This window comes from Asterias rubens, chromosome 1, assembly GCF_902459465.1.
Source record: "Asterias rubens chromosome 1, eAstRub1.3, whole genome shotgun sequence".
Taxonomy (NCBI): Eukaryota; Metazoa; Echinodermata; class Asteroidea; order Forcipulatida; family Asteriidae; genus Asterias; species Asterias rubens.
The window spans coordinates 13,507,744-13,528,360 of NC_047062.1; the positions used below are offsets into that span (position 1 = coordinate 13,507,744).

The following is a 20,617-nucleotide window of genomic DNA, read 5'->3' on the forward strand; positions in this document are numbered from 1 at the left end:
GCTACAAGCGGCTCCCCCATCAGGGGCACCGTCAACCGATAATTACAACAAGTATTCCAAGATCGCACGACTTTAAAAGCTTCCGCGATGAATTAAGCTGCATATTAGAATGATTAAATGGAACTTAAATACGGCATTTTAATATCCCCTGTGACCTGCTTTTCAATCCACGAACGGCATGCCCAATTCACCTGGTACGTACAAACAGGGTTGCAATTTAGCCCCAAGAAGATGAGATTTTGTTTGTTTGTTGGCCGTATAGCTGCACTCGGTGTGCAGGCCCGCCTCTTTTCTCGTCTTGTATCTTGACTGATTAACCAAGATTCGCGTCTTTGTTGGGCACCCCTATCTCTTGGGCCATCCGCCTTTACAAATAGCTGGGATCTGAAATGCCGCTTCTAAGGGCCTGTCTGATGGCAGGGTTCTTGATTAGAAGCTAACTTAAAGCGTTTTACAAGCCCGCCACGGAGTCCCATTGGTGTCCTGTACATGCCAAAATGTACTAATTTCATTTAGTCCATGTGCCGTCGTTTGTCCCCTCTTTTTATCGCCAGGGTTTGTGCCGGCAAGCGATTGGCTTGCAGCGCGCTCCGAGCGTGAACAACAAGCTGGCGGGCTTTGGGGACTGACACTAACTGTATCGCCTACGAGAAAATGGACGATGGGAAAGAAGAGTCTTCTTTCGTACACTGGGTTTTATTCTTAGAATGTAGGCCAGGAATAATGGACGAATTTAAGGAAAGACATGGTTACAGGAGGAAAAATGTGCGAGTGAGATGAGAAATGGAAAGCTGATTGTAGATTTTTTTCTTCTTTTCTCTCTCTCCAGAAATTAGAACATGTGGTGGGTGAACCCCAAGAGATTATATTGTAAATTGGAATGGATACAGTGTTCAGATTGGCACTACCATTGAGTATATTACAGAAGTATAAGAAGAAAAACCAAGGTGAAATTGTCAGAAAGGTTTGAGAGAAAAAGAGATGAGGTCCTGAGACGGGGAAAGGAATTAAGGGACATGTTAGGGGGATCAATTATGGGAATAGTGCAAGAGGGGAACCGAGGGGGCCAAGTGTGAGAAACCTCGTATGAATAGGGAAACTAAATCAGCCCAAACTAAGTGACTGTAACTGGAGAAGGGAGATACAGAATGCATACAAAGTCACCACTTTGTGCTCAAAATAAAAATACTCGAAATTGTGAACACCTCCGTGAAAAGACTACCAATAATATTGTCTAGATGTACTTTTCTGACGTCACATGCAGCTGTATAGGCGAGGTCATCAAAGTACTAACAGAATGTTTACGGTCATAAACGATTTGGGGAATTACAATTATTGTTGTTCCAAGGAAATCACACTTTTGGTGTAGTCTTTTTATAGACACGGATTGGTTGGTGGTACCAAACACGCCGTGAGCAATCGACTCGGTTCATCATCACGGAGTATAATTACATTAACAATTATTATTCACTCCCTTCCATAAAAAAAAAAATCGATTGACCAAAGAAAAACAGATTGACTTTGTACCCACAACCCTAGCCTCTGCCTTCCCTGAGGTCAGTCAGAAATTAAATCTCAGCGCGCTTGGTTTGGCAATCGAGGGACCAAAGCACCGACGAATTTGCGCCCCTCTTCACATCAAAGGGCGTGGTTAGACCCACAATTATTATTGGGATTTTGTGAGCTTTGATATTTTCACCCTAGTACATGTTAAAGTAAACAGAAAACGTAAGGTTTGCGGTAACACCGATGACCTATAAATGAGTTGGGGTGGTTCTTAAAAGAACCGTAGGTTTCAACTCAACGTTTCGATCAGGATGCTCTGATCGTCTTCTGGGGAAAAAAAAAAGTTAAAAGAAAAACCAGAATCATATCTGACAGAAGAAACATTGATATTTGAAATCTATTGATCATTTGACAAGCAAATAAAAGCAACCAAAATGCATCGATACCTCGCATCGAAGCATCGCGAATTGTTTAGTACAAAAGGGTAAAAAATCACAGAATTATGTCTGGAAGAAGAAGAAGATACTTTGCAAGCTACTGATCATTTGACAAGCAACTATAAGCAAAACAAAATTTAACAATGTTTGGAAGCAAATGCATGAGATCGTGTAATCTTTTCGTACCCGGTAAAGGTAGAAGGGTACTCAATATAGTTAAAAAGCTATACTTTTAAAGTCACTTGACACTTTTGGTATTTATTCAAAATAATTGTTAGCATAAAACCTCATACTTGCTAACGAGCACAAAAAGAGGTAGAACGTATCAAACATTGTGAGAAACAGCTTCCTCTGAAGTAACGTAGTTTTTGAGAAAAGGGTGATTTCTCACTCACATACCTCAGACCTGGAGCACTTTTTAGGCATCTAAAACGCACAAATTATTTGTGCAACAAGGGTGTTTTTCACCTTATTATGACCAATTGAGTCTAAATTATCACATATTTGTAATTTGATGCATATTATGTTGGGATACACCAAGTGAGAATACTGACCAATGACAATATAACCAAAGGTATCCAGCGTCTTGAAGAATCCGATTTGTACTAATATTTGGGCTGAGATGACTTGTTTCTATTGGGCAAACTGGAGGTATTTATAACTGTACTGAATCCAAAAAGAGCAACGTGGCTCAAGAGATTTCTGACGATCTCAAGGAAATGATAAAATAAGTGTTTTTTTTCTCCTCCATTAGATGGTGAAGTGTGACATGACCCTAAAGCACGAGAACACGTGTATTGCAGGTTGTCATAACATTAAATAAGTATAAATAATAATAATTATGAGAAGTCAATTTTGATAAAGCTCCACCTTTTTTTTAACAAAGATGCTTTTTCCTAGAAATGTTGTCATTTTGTTTTCCATTCACAATCATCAACACGGTACCATGAACAAAAATATGTTTCTGAAACTTTTGAGTGAAAGAAATGTACAATTTCTACCCAAAATTTCGTTCTCGGTCTTTTACATCGTTAGTGCAAGTATTGGACATTTGAGTTTAGTGACACACAGGGTAGGGGATAACTGCCCGTTGATAATGGTCGATTTTATTGAAGTAAACTTCACCCCAACCAAGCGTTGTTTCAAACTCAAATATTAATGTAATAATCAGAAGAAACTGAATGAAGAAGTTATGGAAAAGTCACATTTTAAAGGCAGTGGACACTATTGGTAATTACTTAAAATAATTGTCAGCAGAAAACCTTTCTTGGTAACGAGTAATGGTTAGAGGTTGGTAGTATAAAACATTGTGGGAAACGGCTCCCTCTGAAGTGGAGTAGTTTTCGAGAAAGAAGTAATTTTCCACGAATTTGATTTCGACACCTCAGATTTAGAACTTGAGGTCTCAAAATCAAGCATCTGAAAGCACACAACTCCGTGTGACAAGTGTGTTTTTTCTTTCATTATTATCTCGCAACTTTGACGACCAAATGAGCTCAAATTTTCACAGGTTTGGTGGGAAGACTGGTCTTTGACAATTACCAATAGTGTCCAGTGTCTTTAAGTATAGGACCACAGAACCTGGCGTTAGAACCTGCAGTTTGCTCCTTTATAAATTTCATCGTCTCACTGAGGGTTGACAGCGAACGCAAATTGACAGCTGAGTGGTTGCGAAGAAGGATCCAACATCCGTCTTAAAAGAAGGTTCTCTAATTCGGCATGACTAGCCTTGGTCCTTGGCCTGGTCATCAGGCGCTAACAACGGTACACTCGACTCGTATACTCATCAGTTTAATCGTACATTACTGTCGAATTGAGTAAATGTGCCTGTTGAGTTTTCAACACATCACATACATGCACCCCAGTTACCACGGACATATGACAATGTATTTTTCCCCCTCACAAATTTTCTTCGGACTATTATGGCGTGACCGAGCGTAAAATGTGGCTGGGAAAGTTAAAGCAAAAAAATCCGTTCCTCGGGCAAGCCAATTCATGGCTGCCTGTGCAAGTTGATGAAAAAACGAATTAGCATGATTAACTGGCGAGTGCTTAGATGCTCAGTGTGCGACGGGGGAACACGAAGAGAAAGATGTCTTTCTTGTTACCCCTTGCCACGATAGAAATGTAATTCCGAATCAATCAGGGCCAACAAACAGATTTCAACCGGCCATTAGTATGATTAAATGGGCCCTGCACTGGAGTGGATGAGGGAACCTTATGAATGGGAAACCAATGCGCTTGGAGACCGTCCAGACCGCCTCGGTGACACCAGAAGAAAGTGTTCAATGGGGAGAAACTGAGAGCGCACGTCCTGGGCTTCAGTGGTCTCTCCCATCAGACGACTACATCAGGGAAGGAATTACCATGGTGACAACAACCAAGGCAGAATGCATCCTCTCTGTTCTCTTTCTTCGCATCACCACGGGGCCAATTTAGCGCACCAAATTCACTTATAGGACGGGCCCGGCGAATAACAAGCTCATTGGAAGGGGGCTGTGGTGTCGGTGAACGGAGAGGTGCTTGGCACCGGGAAGGGCAATCACTAGAGCGGGGACCGTGAAAGCGCCGCTGTGCCATGGGGGCAATGGGATGCATGCTCGGCGTGCCACAATGCCTAGCGGGGGTAGTAGTAGGTTTGCAATACTAAAGGAAATGCCGACCCTACTAGTGGCAATCCTCCCTGATTTGCAAAGGCATGGAACAAACGCATGAGATAGGATAACTTAATTTTTGCCAATCATATCGGCCACGGTAATTTATTAGCCATTATGCCCCGGGACTTGTTGTAATATCCTACGGCTGTCGTAGTGTTAAACAAGATATGAAATTAACGAATTTACTCACTTGTTTTTCTATCGGCACTCTCCTCCTGTATATTCGATTTGGGATGCTGGGCAAATTGCTGAGAAAACCTTTCACCGCTCAATTATAAACATTTACCCGACGCCAAACAACCCAAAATATGTACTAAAAGTCGAACAAACATTTGGCCTAGTTGCTGTCAACAGAATCAAAGTAAGGGCAGGTTCAAATTTCATGACTCTGCTTATCGCCGAGCTTGTGATCACCATTCTCCACTAAACCGTGCTGTGTACGCAAGGAATTTCTGCGCTAGCTGGGTAAGCGAAGAATGCCTAGTAACGTGGATGGAGTAGGCTTACTCACACACAAGCAAAACTTCCTGCCAACCTGTGAAATACGCTTGACGTAAGCGCGGAATTCCCTGCTTTTATAAGCGCCGATTCTTTGCCAACAGTAAGCAGCACCGATATTGAGCCCTTGGCATTTTTTCACGAAATAAAAACACACCAACACACAGCTCTTATATCTTGTAAAACGCACACTCAGTGAGCACTTCGTTTAATTCAATTGACAATTTCACGCAAGAGTCAGTTGAAATAAAAGACCACGGTGTGTTTTTTCTCTCCTACTACTATAGCCACCTCCCGATGGTCACTCATTACACAATCGCCATAACATGCAAACTGGTGAGTGTGTGTGTGCAAAGAAATGAAAAAAAAAACGATCTAAAAAAACTTCGAACCCAAAGTCCACCTTCGGTGTACAAAACCCCGTGATGCAACCCTGGACTTAGCCTATTAAGATACAACCAAATGCAGCTTGACTTTTGAAGTCAAAAGGATATGTGGGAGGGCGGGCTATAAGGCACGTAGTAGTTGGAATTCGTCTAGGTGTTAGATCATACATAATAATAATGATGGACTCGTGGGGCCCGCCACTCAGCCACTTCCTTTAAATCATTGATGTTGGTTGTTCCTTAAACATTCAACCCCAAGCTTGCCAATTATGTGAAATATCTCGTTTAACAAACAAAAATTTGGAATTCCACTTTGGTTTAACAATAATTTATATAATTCAAAATAAAGTCCTCCATTTTGACCACAGATCGGTGCAAAGATCGCTAGTGCAAAAAAACCCAAAAAAACAAAACGTCTGTAACCGGGACTACAGACTATCAGCTTAATATACTGAACTGCACAAGGTTTACGGGTCATGCAAAATGCACAAAATGATGAATAACAAATGGTGACACAAAACTGTCGTCGACACTGCCAGCGCAGATTCTGATTTGACGCTAGTTTATATATGGATAGGGGTTAAACACAGAGCTCATTGGTCAGTTTTTGGTACGTGCTTTATGAATGATGGGTAGCCACAACGACGGTGACACTCACTATGACGGTGGCACCGACAATAGATCATACAGTCATGAGGGATGTTTATAAGACGGTGACAGTCACGATGACAATGGAGCCAGCAATGACACAGATCTTACAATCATGAGTATGGTTATAAGACGGTGACAGTCATGATGACGGTGACACCGACAATGGCTCCGAGCTTACAATTATGATTGGTGTTTATAAGAAGGTGACGGTCAATGACGGTGACAACAACAATGCCACAGATCTTACAATCATGAGTGTTGTTTATAAGACTGTGACAGTTACGATGACGGTGACAGTAAACGATGAAGGTGAAACCAACAATGGCACAGATCTTACAATCATGAGTGACGTTATAAGACAGTGACAGTCACGATGACGGTGACACTAACAATGACATAGATCTTACAATTATGAGTGTGGTAAATAAGACGTTGATAAAGATGATACGGACGATGGAAGTGCCCGCGGCTATGGTTTGTTAAGTGATTCTTAAACTTTAAAAGCATGTCATTAGCACATCAAAACATGACAACTGCAAAAAAATATTATTCATGAGGGGTGGCTTGGGGAGAGTTCACCTATCATGAGTCAGCAATCCGTCCCAGAAACCACGGCCCACAAAACTCGCAACACAAGGCACCCTCCATGTCCGTGCATTATCCAAACGGTATAGTCCATTCTCCTAATTAATTAACCCATCATCGGTTGGTCACCAATGTGGCGCACGGGTTCCCTGCAGCGGTAGTGAGTCGGTGCTACAGGATGATTGACAGCTCCTGAGTCTTTCTGATGGCATTCCGTCATGATGTTGATGATGATGGTGATGATGACGATGGGGGAGGCAGCAAGGTCGTTTACTCATTAAACAATAGCTAATTATAACAACAGTGTTTTCAGTCGTCGGTGATTACATGGCGAAATACATTTTCCCTGTCACATATATAAAAAAAGCCGACTGACACGGGTCGGGTCTTGCTAGTCGGGGGCGAGTGAAGCTATACTTGAGTTCATCTTTAAGCCATACGCCCAATACAAGCTCGTTGCTCTGATAAGGACCAAATGGTGTCGAGTAATCAGCGTATAAATTGACCGAGGACAGCATACACAAGTTCTGTACTTCAGAACGTGGAACTCCGCTAGTAACTGACAACGGAAGTCGCCGGGTAACTTTTTCTCTGCACGCGGTCCATCCAAGACCCTCTCTTCTTAAACTTTTGTTTTTTTGGACTTGGATTTAGATTTAATAGAAAGAAGTCATAATTTTGGATACAGGTATGACGGGAGAGACGATAGCAGTGAGACATGGGGACCTACACGGGCATATATCGGCACCCAGGCCCCTGGTCGTCGCCTCATCGGTGGCTACTTCTCTCGCCTCGTCGCCGATACAGCGCTCCCCGTTCGCCATCCACGAGCTGCTTGGACTCGGCCGGTCTACGGCTACGACAGAGCACTCGATGTGCGACCCCAGTGCGGTGGTAGCGGGACACGACTCGCTCCGGGCAGCTCATATCATGAGGACCCATCACCATATACAGGCTATGGCCTCCCTGCCTGGGTTTCACCCGGCCTCTCTGTACTTTGCCAAGCCACCCATGTTTGAGCCGGCAACTCTGGCCCTTGCCATGCACAACAGGCTAGTCTCGGCGGCTGCAATGCCCCCACCACCTTCGCCACCGCCACAAAGTGAAGAACGGCACCATATCACAGGTAAGATGAAGTGTTATTTTCAAGTAAACATAAATTCAAAAGATATATCCTCAATCCGAGGGAGGACGCAATTCAGAGGAATATTTTCAAGACTGCATGCGATAATCAAAAATTGGAAATACTAAAAATTAATGCCTACTTCTATAACCGAATCTTCCGTTTAATTAATGATCGACAAAGCCCAGGGTCTGTGCGGTGGCTCAATTAAAACACAACGCTTTTCAAACCGGTTTCTTGAAAAAACAGTAACGGTAACATTCACTTTTCTTTTTATCGTCCAGCACGATAGGGCGCCAGACATACTAAGGAGTGACTCTGACATAATTATAAACCCCAAATTCCATTTAAGTTTTGTGGGTACAGAGTGTAAATTTAACACTTAAAAATATAAATTACAACTGGTCCAAAAGTATTGGTGGCATGAGATGTTCAAGTCTCCAATCTTCAATTGTAGTTGATAGATGTAAACCACGTATGGTTTCATTGAGGTAGACAGCCTGATTACGTTTGCATTTGGCCTTCACTAAACTACTTTGTTGATTTCAGATGAAACATTAAATTGTGTATAAGGTTTCGAATAAAAGACCGTCACAATATTTTGAACTACCTGTATAATTATGCTGATCAAAACGCAAAACGGGAATCAGCGCGTTATTTTAAAAAGGCAGTGGACACCATTGGTGATTACTCAAAATAATTGTTAGCATAAAAACTTACTTGGTAACAAGCAATGGAGAGCTGTTGATAGTACAACAAATGGTGAGAAACGGCTCACTCTGAAGTACCGTTAGTTTTCGAGAAAGAAATAATTTTCCTAAAATTTGATTTCGTGACCTCAGAATTAGATTTTGAGGTCTCGAAATCAAAAATCTGAAAACACACAACTTCGTGTGACAAGGGTGTTTTTTTCTTCATCATTATCTCGCAACTCCGACGACCGGTTGAGCTCAAATTTTCACAGGTTTGTTACTTAATGCATAGCCTATGTTGAGATACACCAAGTGAGAAGACTGGTCTTTGACAATAACCAATGGTGTCCAGTGTCTTTAAGCTTGCCTCTATGATCGTTCTTGTGACGGGTAAAACATAGTACTAACATTTAGGAACGTGTCTGATCTCTTCTGCGGTGTTTTTTTTTAAGACAACTCACCAAATGTAGTGCGTTATAGATCAAACAAACCAAACAAACCTTATTGTCAAAATATTGTCCATTTACGTGGTCCCATTTCAGTGAAAATCACGAATATTTTGTGAGGAATTTTGTGAATGTTCGCATACCGTACTTTCCACTATGGCAATCGAAATAAGCAATAGTATTTTTATTACCCCCATCAGATACTGATTGCCGGCGTTGACAGTGTTTCTGACGGCACTTGTATCGGCTTGGAGTTTTAGATTGAAACTAATCAATTTTCCGATATTACCAATCTTTAAACTGTCCTAAAAAATCAATTCAGAGAATAGTGTAATGAGGTATTACTGTAAATAATGGGTCATCTCTTTCGAACAGCAGCGTCCCACTTCAACTCAGAAAAACAGATATGTTCCCATGTCAAAACACGTTTCAAAACATCCCTTTTTCGGAAAGACTAAGATTTCTAACTTTTTGTTGTCTTTGTGTTAGCAGAGTTTTTATTTTTTTGCGCCAGGAGTATCATCATTGACAGACATGGCGCGCTAGAAATGTTCAATATTATTATTATTATTATTATTATTATTATTATTATTATTATTGATTACATTTATTGTTCCTGAATTTATATGATTGAATACGGACCAAGGTTGTTTTGCAGTAAAAAAGAAACGTCGACCGGAACCCGGTTGAGTGAACATGCCAGTCACTTGCCAACAGAGTAACGGGTGACAATCACTTTGATCTCCCACCAACCCGGAGTCATTGTGACCCAAATAAAGACAGGTCCCTCTTTCAAGAACTCGTGTAACTTCAGCTGATAGCCCTATCAGCACTTCCGATTCCTTGGACATCATCTTATCTGTCATCCACATGAACATAACAAAATAACAATCCAAATCAAAAAGTCCGTGCTGTATACACAAAAAACGGGGACATGTCTTCTTTGGGGAACACAATTGGGTGCTAATTTAGCATCGAACGGACAACGGGACAACAAATGCCGTAACAATGCCCTGAACAGCACTGGGTCCGGGAATCTAACTGTGAGGCCAGGAAGACTTAACAGAGCATCCGTGGGCGACTGTAAACACATCAGATAATGCAAACTATTGTCACCAAACCTCCGATACTACATGTTTTCTTTTACCAGAAACCCGAGGACTCGTTTTCATCATTCAGTCGCACTAAATAGGTATACATAATTGCATAAATGGAGAAAATGTTTAATTAAACGTACAACGGTCGCTCTGTGTACGGGGCGATTCGTAACGTCTGCTAACCCCCGCGCAGCGGCGAACAATGGTCTTTTTTCCAATCAACAAATTGGTTTCGAAGTACAGTCACTTGTAACTATATTCCAGGAGATTCAGAGGTCAGCCTATTCGGATGGTATATGTAATATGCCAGGCAGATGGTTTGTGTTTGCTTAAAAAAAGTTTTAATCTGTATAAAAACCGAGGAGGACAAGGGATATGGTCTTCCTTCTTTAGATTGTTGCAAAAATGGAACAAAACAAGCAACACAAGTCCGCGACAAAAAATATATAGAATATGAAGCTATTTTCACTGAACCGATTTCGTGAAAAAGGGTCACTGATAAAGTAATAGCCATGTCTATTATGACCATAAAACTGTCAATCAAAAAATATTGTGCACCTTTTTCAATAGGCCTAGTACGATGTTCACATGTTAACGGCACTTGACACCTCTCACTTGGTGTATCCAAACATATGAATATAACAACAAATCTGTTGGACTCAATTGGCCATCGAATTTGTAAAAGATTAATGAAAGATGATTAACAAGGCCTGTAAGACCTAAAAGTCTTTCGAAATTTGAGTGAGAAGTTACCCCTTCTCAAAAACTAAGTTACTCTCCATTGCTCGTGAATAATTATTTTGAGTAATTACCAATAGTGTCCAGTGACTTTTTACAAATTTGTTGAATAATTTTTGATTGCGTGTGTTTATTGACATGTGATCAAAACTCATCTGATGGTAGCATTTGTTACATGTTTTCAACATCTGAAAATAAAATAACTTGCTCGACACTTTTATGACGCTTAAAAGCACCATAAGGTTTTTACATTGCAGTCTTGACGTCAAGTGGATGGTACGGACCTATATCCATACGCAATTTTTATTTCAAAATAGTAAACAACACTATTTCTCAGCATATTTAGTCAAAGACGGCGTAAGTTTGACCCACTTTGGTGTCATAAACCAAGTGACAAAAAATGGCGTCCATGAAATCAATGAAATAACCATGTTGCCCATTCCATTTCTGAGGGAACAGCAAAAAGCTTTTAGTTGTTGGATTAAGTTGTAAAACAGACCACATAATTCGTAATCACCGGGTGTCTTCAGGAGACATAGTTTTAAGACTGGCGTTATCAACCTTCTCTTAACTTGTTTACAGTTTTTTACTCGAACCGTATCCACTTCTAAACGCATGTCATTCTTCACTGCGTGACTAAGCATTAATAAAATACACCAACTGCCTCACGCAAGTGTATCATACGGAATATTCTGTTTTCCCTGGAATTGAAGTCTCTGCTCTCGGAACAAGCCATAAATAAAAACTCGCTCAATAAAAAAACAAATACATACATTTTTATTCTTGGGGCAGCACGTGGTGCAGAAGAAGCTGAATAACCCTCTGGTGTAACGGGCTAATTGAGAGTAAACATGCACGCGCGAGATTGGACACTTTTTGGTGTCGGTAAAACGGCTAATCTTGTTTGCCGTAATGCCTGACCACGGAGAGCTAGCTAGGGTGCAGACTGCGCGGTACACACGCGGGCAGAGAACCCGTGGTGCACGGGTTACTGACTGATGGAATTACCGCTTGCAGGTGTCAGACACACAAAATGGACCAGTGCTCCTCGACGGAATGGCCAATAATAAAATCTCCTCTATTTCATTATTATCGGTCACATTTTATTTTATTCCTGTAGAGAGTGCACTCTTTTTTTGAAACAAGATATATCTTGGGGAGACAACGTTTGGGTTTATCATTTTTAAGCAACACGTTCGATGATCAGTTGGTGTGTCATATATATTATTCAATTTGTGAAGAAAAGTGTGACCGACAGAAGCATCGTATTTGCAAATAAAATTATGTCCTTGCTCAAGAATGACCAAAAAGGTCAGAGGCAAAATCACTTAAAGCCATTTTAAAAAGGTACATGGTTGATAAAAGTGAATGAATTTAATCTGGCAACGTTTGTAAACTGACACGATTAACTTAATTATTTCTTGCTCTGAAATGCAAGTGGCTAATGAAATCTCACTTCTGAAAAGATTTTTTTTTTTTTTGCAAAATAGCCGTCAAATCCTGAACCACTACTCATGAACTATTCGCTGTTTACTCTCAGCTTTTAACACCGTAATAAATAACGTCTTTGCATATATATATTGAAGAAAATATTTTCTTCCTTAACCCAATGATGCAGTGATACCTTCAAGAATGGAAATTAACGAGGGTGTATCTGTTTTTTTTTCCAAGACATTTAAAGCCAACCGCATGTTCTTGTTATCCGTCTTCGTTTGACGTTGAAGGGCACTCACGTTAACAGCACAACAAACAAAAACAAAGACAACAACAAACAGATAATCAAGGTAACACTCAAAGAAAGCCGTCACCAAAGTGTTAATTGTTCTAACAATTAGCATGGTTTGCCCAGCTGCATTGATCGGTGAGTGAAAAAAACCACCCTCATTCTAAAACAATCACAGTAACAAGAGGTAGCTCTGTCTATTTGCGTTTAGTATATTTCAGCTAATTCGTGTTATAAGCTGAAGTGATTTGTTCATGAAGCTGCCATTGAAATCCGCTTGTCCAAAGTGTTTGTCAGCCCCATCGATTCAGCTGTTCAAACTACACAGCGCAACACTGACATAGGATACTGTGCCAGACTCACAAACACAAAAAAGTTATCCCCCTGTTTACCTCAAGTTGAAGTGCACTATCTTCGCGTGACCAATTGCCTTTTCACTCCCCAATGTAAATGACGAGCGAGTGAGTGTCAGCGCAGAGCGCGCATGACCGGGAGAATGAACGTTTTCCACGGCCCTCGTGCCCAGCCACAAAATGGCCGAAGTAATATTGCTAATTACACCCAATAGAAACCTCCACGATGCGGGTTGTTTGGTGAACCGTGCATGTACAACAAACCAAAGTCTAATTGCAGTGGGTGTGCTAACGAACACGCTGTACTTGTTACAGACTTACATGAAGTTTCATCCACTGCACGCAGACCTTGTTCAAGTGATGCTGCCTGGGACAGCTTCTCCAACAATCAATTAACATGATGAGCGAACTCTTATTTACAGTGCACTGACAGTCACGAGGCTGTAGAATTGTGCACAGCTGTTGGCGAATTCCTCTTGATTTATTTATTTCAATATTTAAACGGTATTTATTGTTATGTATAAACGTTACAAATTGCCTGTCATCACAACTGAAACCTATTTTACATACCCATGCAGGATAGACGCCTTCTTAACGATATGGGATCGAAAACACAGACGCTGAAAACGCTGTGAAAAACAGTAAGAAAACGGGCATTCGCTATTCCCCCCGAAACGGTTAAACTGTAACCACACGGTTCCTTTAAAAATCACTAAATGATTAACACACAAACATAATTCTTTTTTTTATACAATCCGTTTAATTGTTACTTAATTCACTAATTTAGATTTTGTTACGTTGCAAAAAGCTTACCAACTTGGTAAGGGGCTTGACGTAATACATAGCCGCGTGCTCGTGTAAGCGATGATTTTCAGTAGCAGGTTTTTAATGTCTAAGGACACAAGTTCCATAACCGGGATTCGAACCAACACCCTGACGACTCAGCATCAGAATAGTGTCCGATGCACTAAGACCGCGCGGTCACAAAAGGGGCACAATTTCATACAGCTGCTTAAGCACAAACAAGTAACTCATGATAAGCACATTAAAATGCTGCTTGCCAGAGTAAGGTTATCAGCCAAACTACACCGTGTCACATGTACAAGCTGTGACGCGTATCCTACTCTAAAATTGTTAAGCAACATTTTCTGTATATATGTTAAAATTGCATCAGAGATAGAGTATATTAATTTTGGTTTTACTCGTATATACCGATGTATGGTAGCACTCTGTACTTTCCCGAGTCCAGTGAAAACAAGCAAGTGAAGGCTTGGAATTCGAACCCACGACCTTTTCAATTCTAGAGCAGTGTCACACCAACATCATTTTCTGCTGTAAGCACCTCAATGAAATTGGGCCCAGGATTATAGAGTGGTTGTGTAGAACGGCAAATCACCCTAAATACCCTAAATACCCCAAATACTCGTCAATCATCGAAGCCAAGGAGTCAGTATTTGGGTCCAAATATTGCCTGAAAGTGAATTAAGTTCATCCCCTACACCGAATAATAACGATTGATTGAATACTTTGGCAGAATATTACCTTCAACGGGCAAGTAAATGTTTAACAGTGTTTGAACCGCCAAGCCACATATTGGATTCTTGTCCATGTGACTGTTCAGCCAATGTAGGGCAGCTCGCCTTTTTCGTTTAGTTGAATTGAAAAACGACTTTTAATTTTACAGAGTATAAACAGCAATCTTGATGTATATATATTTGATTCTGAGTACAGGTGCTTTGAAGGGATTGTACGATTCTAGCTTCTGACAGGATAGTTCCAATACTTCTGGTCCGCTATTACTGTAGAACTAAAACTGAAGAGTATTAATTTCATAAGTTTTGATAGCAACATTTATGGACGAATCTTATTTGCATTAACTGTCGATGTTACTTCAATTCAATTCAAATCAACTTTCCATATTGGTAATTAATTAATTAATTCATATAAACACGACCAACAAAACTATAAATCCTTACACGTAGTAGGCTACTACACTGTCACTTAAGTGTCAAGTAACATTGTAATGTACTTTCATAAAATATGATTTCAATGAAAAACAAAATAGACTTATGAAATTAGAAATGGCGACAGAAGTACACAGTTCTAAATTGTTTTTTGTGCATAATGACGCATTCTTAATCACCATACAAAATGTTCTGATTACTAGTTAGACCAACAAAATATTCTTCACCTTCTTTAACTAGAATTCATGAAAGAAAGTTTTCCAAATATTTCTTTGTTGATAGTTTATATAAATTGCTACAATAAACCTCCCGGCTTAAATGTGTGTAAATGTGTGGCCTCTATACCGCACTCGCCACGCCCCTATATTTGTAATCAGGTAATGCGCGCAAGGCAACAAAGCTGGCGGTGTGAATTGCATTCTACATCTTTGCCAATATTATAAGCATCGAGAAGAAGGCGATGAGATGAAAAAACTACAAGGTAATAAAAAAGACAGTAAAACCATGCGTCGTGTGTGTGTGTGTGTGTGTGGAAGTATACTCTCCATCGCTAAGAAATAATCCATGCTTCTACCTTCAGGCGCGTCATTCGCTAAAATCAGGCTACTTTCTCTGTTTTCTAGCCTTCCAACACGAACCATGAGCTGATTACAGGAAAAACTTTACCACTGATGAAACTCAATACCATTACTCAGCCTGCCTGGGCAACGTTTCCTCCCCGCAAGGGACCGCTACATGAGGCGCGTCTAAAGTCGGCCATATTTGCATTTTTATACGATGTGCTATAAACACTGTGGCGTTATAGATCATGTACCGAGGGTTTAGGATCTGCGTATTGGGATCTATAGCCCTTATACCCCCTTATAAACGATATTTTCCCCTTTTCTGTTGGCGAGCTGCTGCTCGAGGCGCGGGAAAAGCCAGGGAGTTGTTGCGTGTGATTACCTTATCAAGTTATGGTGCTAGCAAAAACTACAAGGGAAATCCATGCGTTAATTTGACCAAATATTGATTCGGAGATGGAGGCAGTTTAAAGGCAGTGTGAGACACCAGGGGTGTTCTACGCCCGGGTGGATATATACGAGATAAATAAAAAGGCAAAAGTGTGGTTGGCCGATATTATAGTCTGGGACTAGTAGTCTGCACTATACAGCCCTGCACTTAGCTATCTTACACTGTTCGACAAATCCTTGCCGTAACATGGATTAGAATTGGGAATTGCGTGCTAGCACACGATCGGATTTGGAATTAATTTCGCACCGATTGGTTCGGCGGTTATTCAGGAACCTTTCACGCCGTCTTAATTCAATAACATGGCGGATCGAAGCGAATCAAATTACGCTTACATGTTTCAATTCCGTAAAGTGTCTGCCCTCGGAGCGGGGCAGGGCCGCCGCGGTGCAAGTTCCCGGAGTCAAGTGGCCATAATGCGAGATTGGCCGCGTGGTTCTTGTCGGGTATATAAAGTGAGTCGTGTGCACTACGACCATATCTGTTGATTAGGTTGCGCCATTTACTGTCAGCACATAGCCGAGATTCGGCTTCATACGCTGGCAGTACTTGTCAATATCGACCCATAGAACATAAGCGTATACGCTTTACGCGACGAAATTACTTCGTTAACCTCCGAAGGTAAAAACACCATCCGCAGTGTGAATCAACCCACTTCCTAGAACAATTGGCCAGAGAGGTTAGTGCTTTCTTTATTTTCCTTTCTCCCAAGCTCTCTGGAAAGTGGTCAGTTAGTTAGAGTGAGTGCGAATTCGCTGATCCTGCGAGTATTAATCGAGTTAGTGTTAACACACAACATGTACATGTTAGACGCGACAAGGTTTACGTTTGCAATCTCAGAGTCTCTTTTCAAGCCGTTCCTCAACGTGTTGACTCAATTAATCGTACAAGTGTTCCAATCCAAAGGGTCCGGACACCCGATCAGGAGGGCCACTTTCACTTAGCAATTATTACACATCCTTGCCCGCCCACAAAATCAAATTTCCCAGCCAGCGGTAATACTGAGATTAGTTTAATTATGGCTCTGTTAGCTCCTGCAACTCCGAGGGAAGAGTCTGCAGCCAAAAATTCAATTACGCTGATTGCGCTGAGATCCTGTTAGACAATTTCATCGGAGCCGGAGAGACAGAAAAAGCCCTGATAAATTCAATTTCACAGGTCAACTTGCTAGAACTAAAAAGGCTAGTTTACTCGGCGTTTTTACACCGTTCTTATACCTCGTGAACAACCTTATTGATTTCATAACATGATCGAATTAGCTTTGCCTTCAGATGTTTGTTTTCGTGTGCGTGAGAAACCGTATACACCGCCATTACTCGGAGTTACATATTCGTATACCTTGTAGCGACCGCCCTTCTTTTTTTCCACAAGGCGTAGGAATACTAATGGGAAGGTGTGATCGACACTTCTTAATCTAGAGTATAATAACATTGCGCATGGGATTAGCCAGTTACAGAGCCCAAGGCTAGAAACGGTAGACATCTTGAAAATTAGCCAAGTGCACTATTATTTCCGTCCACGGGGTGGTTGTCGTCTACCGATACTTTCGAACAGATGTCACCGAAGGGCTATCATTTTCTACATTTCAATTTCACAAATAGGTTTTCAATTTACACGATGCAACATGACACATCGTGGCTACATGGACACGATCGTGTTTTACAAATAACCACAACTTGGGCTGATCCGATGAATTCATGGTTAAATACAAACTACGAACGATTGGAAGCACAGGGTTATCAAAGCCATGTTTACAGCTTCTGACGTCTGAACACACTTGAACAAATGTAACTACACCGGCCCATCAACAGAGGGTACGAAAAAGGTGTTTTCTTTTACTCCTTTTCGCACCCAATAGATTGCATTTGTAAAAAGCTCGGCAGTTATGAGTACCGTACAACAAGCAGTAAGGCGGTTGGTTTCCTTCCCTCTATATCCCCATACTTCCTACTAGGTAAAGATGATCATTTCTAAAGTGGTCACAAACTAAGTGATAATGCGGAATCACAAATACACCTGTACTGCGGTGCACCCATCTTGTGTTTCATCATCATAACACAATGTAATCGAAACGAGGCAGGACGCGTACATGGACCAACCCGACCCTCCTCCACATACAACCCACATGATGATCTCACTCCGATTGGTTGACACTGTAACATGATGGGTTATAGCAGACACTCTGATTGGTCGAAAGTTTGGCCTGCACACTGTGAGAAACCGTGTACCGTATTCAGTCAAAATCGGACTGTTTCGTTAGAGTGCCGAACTTTTGACCAATTAGGACGCCAGTTAGAAAACCTTTCCACGGAGTGGTTTTCATTGATGGAACCAAGATTGCTCGGTGTCGTAATTCGTTTAGTTCATTAAGTTTGCACGTGTGTTTGTACTCACAAAATTGCAGGTATAGACATTATGTGTATTGTGCAGGGCCTTTTGACGTGTTGCAATTAAAGATTTAATGCATTTCTTGAGGTATTGGGTGAAAAAAAGAACAGAAATTCGTGTGTTTTTGAAACAAATGCCACCTTGTGTTGGGGGAAGTGATGCATTCCTTGAATTGTCTAAGTGCTCTAGTCAGGCTTGATCGAGTTAGCAGTTTTGCAAGAATTTAAGGGGAGCGAATTATACACATTATAGAGTGGGAAATTTTAGGGAAACGGCCATTCTTCGCATTATTGTAACGAGCAATTACAGACCCGTGACTCTTCGTGAAAAATGTTTGGTTGAAATCTCACAAGGTCGACTCCTTTTGTCGGAAATAAACGGTTAAAAGAGCGAGAGCGAGGTATGTGTCGCTGATGCTCGTCCCCGCGGTAAATCAGCCAGCCCCATGAAAGGCAAAATGAAATAAGCAGTCCTTGGACTTTGGTATAAAACGTGAAAAGGGGACGAAGAAGAAAAACAGAATCGCACAGACAAGAAAGTGGTAGGTGGGTGTCGATGGTGGATGAATAGACCTATTCTTGTTCGTGAGCAATAACAAAGAAAACCACACATCCCTCCGGAAACGTATACTAATGAACAACATCTTGCTTTCAAAATTATTTTGGATCTTTTACATCACCAAGGTCAGGGGTGGTCTGGTGCCGGGCTCTGGGTCCCTTGCAGACTAATCTGTGGTCTTTAATAGATGTCTGGGGGGGGGTGAGAGGAAGAGTCAGCACGGAGGAGAGGAACGCAGGAAGAAATCAAAAGGAATACAGCAGTCAAGGCAATCACTGCATGGGCTATAAAAATGATAATATGCTGAAATTGCATCGCTGTCCGTGTATCGTGGTGTAATTACGTCGCTTCTGCATGACCAAATCACCCGTCACACGACCAGGACTATATCTGAGACAAACAATAAGACATGATGGATAAGAAATCTCTCTCTCTCTGTCGCTCTCACTCTGCCGCTAACCATTTGTACAAATCAGTAAAGAGGAATAATTGAGCCGTATGATGAACGAAGAAATATAGGTAATTCTTAAGATGGACTTCTTAAGGAAGTCAAAAGCTCTCTCACTCACTCCTTTTGGATTTCTGAAGATATGTTTGGTCAATGTCAGGAGGAAACTAACGTTAATGATCGATTGCTGTAAGGATAGTTTGGTCCTTGATGTATGGATGTATAGGTTACGCCACAATTTGAGTATAGGTTGACCTATATTATTTTTCGGTTTTTTTTCTTTCTTCAAAACTAGGATTGCAATTATATTTTTGCCCTTTATACCATTGTCTGTTTATTTCATTTATCTGTTAAAGCATCAAAGGTAGCAATCAAACAATCATTGGGATACATTTCAAGAGTATAAATCATTCCAAAATATTGTAAATTCATAACACTTTTATGAAAGAGCGGGCAACAATTCATCCAGAATCTTAAAGGGAAAAGAACCACACTAACCCTAAACTTAACTTATAAGTTATAGAAACATAACAACTACATATCGAACGGTGCGTAGAAGAGCTATACAAACTGCATTTGGTGTTTGTCTTAATTGTTATTATAATTTCTTTGTTTTCACTTTCATCTTACTAAAGTGTGGGGGGGGGGGTCACCTATCAATTGTTCTCCACTTTAAACTTAGCTCGATTCTTTTGCCTAAATGCATCATCTGCATTATTATCCCCCCCCCCGAAAAGTGAACACAAGTCGATGAAAACTGTCCGTTAACAGTAACGTGTGACTGTCTATTTGCTGTACATGTATATAATAGTTGTTCAAGTTGTCTTTAAACAACTGTGCACCGTGGGGTTCTGTGGACGTTGTTGCTGAAGTATTTGATGTATATTAATCAAATTACCTGTGAGTACCTTCCTGTCAGGGCCCATCTTCAGCCAAGAAATGAACGTAATATCAGCGATCTCAATCAAATTAACCTATTTTAACTCTTGTTCATCGTGTCAATTGAGGTTATTACGATTTCCGCCTGTAGAATAGTTTCCTATTCAGAACCTTATCTAGTAAGTAGTCCCGGTCATGCTGGGGGAGTTTTGTCTTGTTTCATTGCCCAAACTGTATTCTCCTTACTCCCCCTGCATTAAGCCAGCTCCGTCCAGCCGTACAATTATAAGTGCTTTCGGTGTGGAAGGTGCAGTCAAATGTGGCAATTCTCTCTTATATAGGGAAATTATCTTGGTGTCTGTGTGCGGTTAAACCCCCATAACGCGTTTTTACCACTGTGCGAAACACTCGCCTTATATACAGACCCAGGGGATGGAGATCACATTGCATCTTTTAAGGCCAAGCCAAGCAGGCAGA

General features: G+C 41.0%; 1 protein-coding gene across 1 annotated transcript in view; it reads left to right on the plus strand.

The window, feature by feature from the left end:
- Positions 1–6,991: 6,991 nt before the first annotated feature.
- Positions 6,992–20,617, plus strand: part of LOC117293639 (visual system homeobox 2-like) — a 29,892-nt gene continuing 16,266 nt past the window's right edge. The window contains exon 1 of the mRNA XM_033776406.1: positions 6,992–7,846. Coding sequence (XP_033632297.1) covers positions 7,411–7,846 — 436 coding nt within the window. The 5' untranslated portion in view covers positions 6,992–7,410. The remainder of the gene's footprint in view (positions 7,847–20,617) is intronic.